Source organism: Trifolium pratense, linkage group LG2, assembly GCF_020283565.1.
Source record: "Trifolium pratense cultivar HEN17-A07 linkage group LG2, ARS_RC_1.1, whole genome shotgun sequence".
Classification (NCBI taxonomy): domain Eukaryota; kingdom Viridiplantae; phylum Streptophyta; class Magnoliopsida; order Fabales; family Fabaceae; genus Trifolium; species Trifolium pratense.
The window spans coordinates 72774154-72781871 of record NC_060060.1 but is presented as its reverse complement, the minus strand read 5'-3'; the positions used below and the strand labels follow the sequence as shown (position 1 = coordinate 72781871).

Here is a 7718-nt window from a genome sequence, read left to right as displayed (position 1 = left end):
TAATATTTCGTCAAAGTATAGGGTTAATAAAGCTTCAATTGACCCGGGGGTATAATCTTACTTTATTTTTAAAATTTACTTTATTTGTATATATATTTTTTAATTCATTAACTTCAGTCGAAGTTTAACCCTCAGTCAAAGATTAGGGTTAACAATGCTACAATTTGAACCTGAGTATAATATTCCGTCAAAGTCTAGGGTTAATATTGTTTCTATTAAACCGGAATATAATCTTACATTATTTTTAAATTTTACTTTATTTATATAATTTTTTTAATTCATTAACTTCAATCGAAGTTTAACCCTCAGTCAAAGACTAAGGTTAATAGTGTTTCAACTGGATCGGAGTATAATATTCCGTCAAAGTATAAGGTTAATAAATAATGCTTCAGTTGAATCAGAGTATAATCTTACTTTATTTTTAAACTTTACTTTCTTTATATGATTTTTAATTCATTAGCTTCAACCAGAATATAACCCTCAGTCAAAGACTAGGGTTAACAGTGCTTCAGTTGAATTAGAATATAACCCTCAAAAAAAGATTAGGGGTAATAGTATTTCAGTTGAATCAGAGTATAATCATTGGGTTCAATATATTAAATTATTAATAATATCACAAACATGATGTTAAATTTTTAAATTCTACACCCTAAATATATAACCTTCTTAAGATCTTTCTTTATCTTTTTTATAAGCATTTTTTAAATTTCTAGGAGCATTATTTATTTTTTTCTCAAACAAAACCCTAATAATATATTCAATTAATTTTAATCTCTGTAGGGATGATTGCAACACAATTAAACAGAAATATGTATGTATCGAGTGCTTAATTAAACAAGAAACATTTACATGCAAGTTGGCAAGTGTTGGTGATTTGTAACTATGCGTTCTCTGTTCGAATCATGCTTGTGCCATAGTTTCCATTTTAATTTTTCGCTGTACTTTTATCAACGCTGTTTAAAAAATTATAATTCGCAAAATGATTCCAATTTGAAGTGAACCCACCACTGCTTTGCAAGGGCAAGACACACCAACCGCTACGACATCGGAACTTTTTGTTTTTATCCTCGCATCATGTAATATTTATAAAGATAGCGTTAATATATTAAATTAAGCATCATCTCCAACCTTCAGCCGGGTCACACCGACCCGGTTTCAGACCCGCAGTACCAGTCTCGATTCCAGTAAACGCAGAACTCCAAATTAAAACTTCAATTATATTTTGAATCTAGAATCGATTTTGTATGACAAATTTTTTTTGGTTACACTTGGATGACAAATTTAAACATAGATATTTTTTACTTTTCACAATTGGAGAAGAAACCAAATAGTTGAGTTCACTCGCGTTTGGGGCTACAGATCTGGGATTTGCTTTTGCAATTATCCATACATCAAAGGAATGAAGATCTAGAATGCGTTTGGAGAAAAATCGCATATCTAGAATAGTGGTAGTAATTTCCAGAAAATTTAATGTTAAGGTTGTTGTTGTTCAATGAAAATGGATGATCTGGATGGTGAATGATGAACACATGAAGAATGGAGAACACAAATAATGAGAAAATTTGGATTTTAAAAAGACAAATTAAAAGTTGGATATTAGTTATATGATTTAAATCTAAATAAAATAAGTTTTAATTATTAAAATAATTTCAACTAAAAGAAGGAGCGTGCAATAAGTAAAACTTTTATTAAAAAGACTTACCATAAACTTTCATTACATCGTAGAGCTGATGTGACATCACTTAGAATTCTATTGGGCAATTAAATTGACCTCATTAGTGAGACTAATTTTATGGTCTCACGCCGGAAGCACCCAATGGATAATGGTAATAGTTTGGACAAAATCTTACTCGCCAATAGTATACTTCCACGTGGAATATTAAAATAAATTGTAATATCATCTCTAACGATTTTCCATTTATATAATACTTCATCCCTTTTTTTCATTTTTTTTTACCAAAACAAAATTAATGCATTTCATTATAATAAAAAAATTAAATTAAATCTATGGAAACTAACTCAAAAATTTGCAACCATAGCAAAAGTATGAGCAACTGACACTTCTAAAATATACGTCATTTTAGTAATAGTTTTACTTAATAAATTTTGCTTATTAGCCAAGTTAATAGAACTAATTTACTTCATTTCCTTAATTTTGTCTTTTGTACGTCTAACTGTCTGAACAAGTAGAAATGTGCCCTTTTTAGGCCCTTTTGAATGACTTACCGGCTAAAGCATTATGTGAGGGCAAAGGGAGAGTCTCTTTAATGAAGGATAAGTGCTTAATGAAGGCCAAACACTATCTATCACTAACATCATGGTGATGGGTTTTTCGATATGATCCGAATCCTCAGCAGCGGCGACCTCTGCTGCGGCGCCTGCTGCTGGATCCTGACCCTTGATTTAATCTAGCATCTAGGTCCCTATTAATACATATTAATCCTGATGCATGTAATTAAACTGTTACGCTTGCCAAGCCAAACAGAATACGCGCTATTATTTATTGTTATGCTAAATCTATGTTATACCCAGCGCTTAGCTTAACGATCATATCCGGATGGTACTGTCATCATATATCAAAAACGCAAATTGCCCTCGACTCAATAACAAATTTGTTGTTGTTGAAGTTTAATATCATAGAGAAGTGATGTATTGTTGTTGTATATGATATTAATAATGCGTTTAATATCTTTTTTGATTGTGCTTCAAAAAAAAATCCCAATTGATTGATTGTGCTGAATCAGAACTACCCAGTTTTTGATCTTGTTCATTAACGGCGAAGCCATTATAGGAGTTAGTATAGTTATAAATGTAAAACTATTCAAAAAGGAGGCTAGGGTTTTCCATTACAATAAACCAAAAAGTCATATAGAATAATAGATACAATAGAGTAGATAAACTAGTAATTATGAAAGACTAAACTACCCTTACAATAATAATATAATTATTATCTAACATCTCCCCTCAAACTCACGATGTGTTAACATGAAGCATCAAGAGTTTGTCAATTAAGAAACGAAAACGCTTAGTAGAATGCGTCTTCGTGAACAAATCAGCAATCTGCAAGGAGGAAGAAATAAACGGCAAAGTAATGGTACCATGTTGAAGATGGTGACGTGTGAAGTGACAATCAATCTCAATGTGTTTGGTACGTTCATGAAAGACAGAGTTGTGCGCAATTTGAATGGCACTCTTGTTATCACAGTACATAGGGGTTGGTTCATAAAGAGGCACACCCATATCACAAAGTAACCAACGCAACCAAACTATTTCAGTAGTGGTAGATGCCATAGCACGATACTCAGCTTCTGTAGAAGAGCGGGAAACGATGTCTTGTTTCTTACTCTTCCAAGAGATGAGAGAATCTCCAAGAAAAATACAAAAGCCTGTGGTAGACTTACGGTCAGTAGGATTACCAGCCCAATCAGCATCAGAGTAAGCACGTAACTCTAAGGAAGAGGATGACGGAAACAAAAGACTCTGAAATTGAGTTCCCCGAAGATAACGGAGAATACGAAGCACGGCTGCCCAATGTATTGTAGTGGGAGAAACAACAAACTGACTAACGACATGCACTGCATGAGCAATATCAGGACTAGTAATAGTAAGGTATACCAAGCTTCCAACCAAAGTACGGTACAAAGTAGGATCCGGTAGAGGAATCCCATCAGAGGGAACATATTTCACATTCAACTCTAAAGGACTATCTACTGCTCGAGTATCAGAGAGACGAGCTTGCTCAAGAATGTTTGCAATGTACTTGGATTGAGATAAGAGATAGCCCTTAGGAGAATAAGCAACTTCAATCCCTAAGAAGCAGCGAAGAGGGCCTAAATCCTTCATCTCAAATCTTTTAGCTAACTGTAATTTCAACTCATTAATTCCATCAACATCATCACCTGTAATAATCATATCATCAACATATAAAGAGAGTATAATACGACCATGATAAGTTGTCCTAACAAATAAAGCTGAATCGTGATCACTAGAGCAGAATCCAAGAGATCTAATCACAGTAGAAAACTTCTCATACCAAGTACATTGCAAACATTCTTGAGAAAAACATTCTTGTTAGATAATAATTATATTATTATTGTAAGGGTAGTTTAGTCTTTCATAATTACTAGTTTATATACTCTATTGTATCTATTATTCTATATGACTTTTTGGTTTATTGTAATGGAAAACCCTAGCCTCCTTTTTGAATAGTTTTAACATGGTATCAGAGCCGGGTTAAGGACTGCAATGTGGGCATTTGACCCAGGACCACGCTAGGCGTGAGGGTGGGTGTTGAATATGTTGTTGAATATGTTGTTGTGTTGTTGGAGATTGTTTGAAGTCCCACATTGCTTAGGTTCCCGGGATGTGAAGTGTATAAATATGTGAGGGCAACCTCACCCTTTGAGCTAACTTTTGGGGTTGAGATCCAAGCATATTTAACAATAAAATAGTGAATCAGAATCAAAATAAAAAATAGAATCAGAAGAAGATTGGAGAATGGAAGAGCACATAATGCATTGTGGTTGTTGTGTTTCATATGAACTACAGTATATAAGTATTTTTGGTCGCCGAGGACATTACTATTACTGATAACAATAACATTAGAAGATATAAAGTTGAGGTTGAAGAGGCCATGAATTCTTAACAATCGTTGTATAGAAAATGAATTGAAAAATAATTGTGAGTGTTTAACAAAATTAAAATGAAAAAAACATGATTTTCTATTATGCTGCAAAAATGGTGTTTGTGAAGAATAAAATAAAGGAAATTAATTATGGCGGTGGTAATACCGAAAGGAAAGACGATGGCTAAAATACTTTACCCATATTTTTAATCTTAATTTCTATCATATATGTCGACCATTGGATGAATCAAGAGGCCCAAAATGATGCAGCTGCAGGCAAATTGGCAGCCGAGGATCCTAATTGTGGGTCCTTCATCTTCTACACAACAACACATGAAGAGAAGAACAATATCAATCATCTTCTCCGATCTCCACACACCATCGACGCCAATTTCTCAACAACTCCCCGCCCTTTTCCCGACTACTCTCCACGAAACCCTTCCGTCGTCACAGACACTCACCTCATCCGCCACGTCACCACAACCATCAAACGACGCCGTCTTGAACCTCTTCGTCGTGTTCTCAAACCTTACGAATCTCGCTTCAAACCAAGTCATCTCACCTGGGTTCTCATCAACATTAAAAACGATTACAAACTTGCATTAAATTTCTTCAACTGGGCAAAATCACGTTCACATGAACAACAACTTCTTCACCCTACTTTGGAATCGCTTTGCATTGTTGTTCATATAGCTGTTGCTTCAAACGACGTTGGAACTGCTAAAAGACTTGTTTATGAGTTCTGGGCTAGGCCGCGTTTGGATGTTTTGAAATATTTTGAGCTTTTTACTGAGAGGTTAATTTATACTTATAAAGATTGGGGTTCACATCCTGTTGTTTTTGATGTCTACTTCCAAGTGCTTGTTGAAACTGGCTTTGTTTTAGAAGCTGAGAAACTTTTTCATAAGTTGTTAGGGTATGGTCTTGTTGTTTCTGTAGATTCTTGTAATTTGTTTCTGTCTAAGCTGTCTTGCAATTTTGAGGGGATTAAGATTGCAGCTAAGGATGTACCAAAAAAAAAAAAGATTGCAGTTAAGGTGTTTGAGGAATTTCCTGAATTGGGTGTTTGTTGGAATACCGTCTCGTATAATATTGTTCTTCATTGTCTTTTTCAATTGGGTAAGGTGAAAGAAGCACACAACTTGCTTGTACAAATGGAGCATAGAGGAGATTTTCCTGATGTTGTAAGTTATGGTGTTGTTGTTAGTGGCTATTGTAAATTTGGGGAGCTAGATAAGGTTTTGAAGCTTGTGGATGAATTGAAGAGAAAAGGGTCGAAACCTAATGAATACATTTACAATAACATTATTGTAGTGTATACGACTCTCAATAGCGGTTTTTGCAAGTCTGGAGATTTTTTGGCTGCGTGCAAACTGTTCAATGAAATGAAACATAAGAAAATAGTTCCTGATTTTGTGACGTATACTTCTGTGATTCACGGGATTTGTAAGAGTGGAAAGATTGCTGAAGCGCATGAAATGTTTAATGAAATGTTTGTTAAAGGGTTCAAACCGGATGAAGTTACTTATACTGCACTTATTGATGTCGGGTATTGCAAGGCTGGTGAAATGAAAGAGGCTTTCGCCGTTCACCCCAGATGGTTCAGAAGGGTCTGATTCCAAATGTTGTCACTTATACTGCGTTGGTTGACGGCCTTTGTAAGAACGGAGAGATTGATGTAGCGAATGAGCTTCTTCATGAAATGTCTAGAAAGGGACTTCGACCGAATGTCTGCACGTATAACACGATCGTAAATGGTCTTTGTAAGATAGGAAATATAGCACAAGCAGTTAAAATTATGGATGAAATGGACCTGGCAGGGTTATCCTGACACTATTACATACACTACACTCATGGATGCATATTGTAAGATGGGGGAAATGGCCAAGGCTCACTGGTTGCTGCGCATTATGCTTGATAAAGGACTTCAACCTACAATTGTTACATTCAATGTGCTAATGAATGGGTTTTTCATGTCAGGGATATTGGAAGATGGTGAAAGGTTAACCAAGTGGATGTTTGAGAAAGGTGTAATGCCAAACGCTACAACATTCAATTCTCTTATGAAGCAGTACTGCATTAGAAATAACATGCGTGCATCTACCGAGATTTAGAAGGCTATGCACGCTCGAGGAGTGATGCCTGACAGCAACACGTACAATATTTTAATGTCACCACTGCTACATATAACGCTCTTATAAGAGGTTTCTATAAGAGGAAGAAATATGTGGAAGCTAGGAAGCTGTTTGAGGAGATGAGAACACATGGTTTGGTTGCTGAGAAAGATATATATGACATTTTCGTTGATGTGAACTATGAAGAAGGAAACTGGGAAATTACTCTTGAGCTTTGGGATGAAGCAATAGAGAAATGTCTCGTTAATGAAACTTAGTCGACTTATGTCCTATTCTTCGTTGGTGGTTCAGTTGAAATTAACTTTGACATCATTAACACCAATTTTTGTCATCCTAAAGGTAGTGATGCTTGACTTTTCAAGGTGTTTTGCAAAACACTGGAGTAAATTATTTCACAAACACACAAAGCGGGTAGTAATAACTTCAAATTTAAAGACACTTCGAGATTTGTTGGGGTTATTGTTTTAAGATCTTGCAAGAAGGACATGCCTGCTTTTGTCCCTTTTGCTGCCCCCTCAGTTACAGAAACAACTGTAATAGAATTTTTTTTGGATAGAAAGATGTACATAGAGATTTTGAATGAAAGCAATTCTTGCAACATTCTATGTTTGTGGTGTAGTTTTGCCAGCTTTCAAAACCTGTTATAGAGAACTGTAATCAATGATGATAGACTTTCTATAAGTAGGGTTGTTGAAAAAAAAAACTTTACTCAAAATCGAACCAAAAACTAAAAGCTCAATGTTTTATACCTATTTGTTTAAATTCTGAACCTGTCTGTATCAGTCGAAAAATGAAATTCGGCTTCTTGAGCCGCAATCCCCTTTGAGAATGACAAACCCTGGTGATTTCTCCTTGCCTGCACTTCGATTTTGCAAGTTGCTTGCATGTATTGCATTACATTTCTGGTTCATGATTGTTCGAATACTTTATTGCCTATCTCTTCATTGTTTTTATTTTTC

The 7718-nt window shown here is 35.0% G+C and overlaps 1 protein-coding gene and 1 pseudogene across 1 annotated transcript; one reads left to right on the top strand and one right to left on the bottom strand.

The window, feature by feature from the left end:
• Window positions 1–2970: 2970 nt before the first annotated feature.
• Window positions 2971–3912, bottom strand: LOC123905390 (uncharacterized mitochondrial protein AtMg00810-like). Its single transcript, XM_045954991.1, has one exon. It carries the CDS (start codon window positions 3910–3912, stop codon window positions 2971–2973), a length of 942 nt encoding a protein of 313 aa, XP_045810947.1.
• Window positions 3913–4866: 954 nt separating this feature from the next.
• LOC123905389 lies at window positions 4867–7324 on the top strand (annotated as a pseudogene).
• The last annotated feature ends 394 nt before the right edge of the window (window positions 7325–7718 follow it).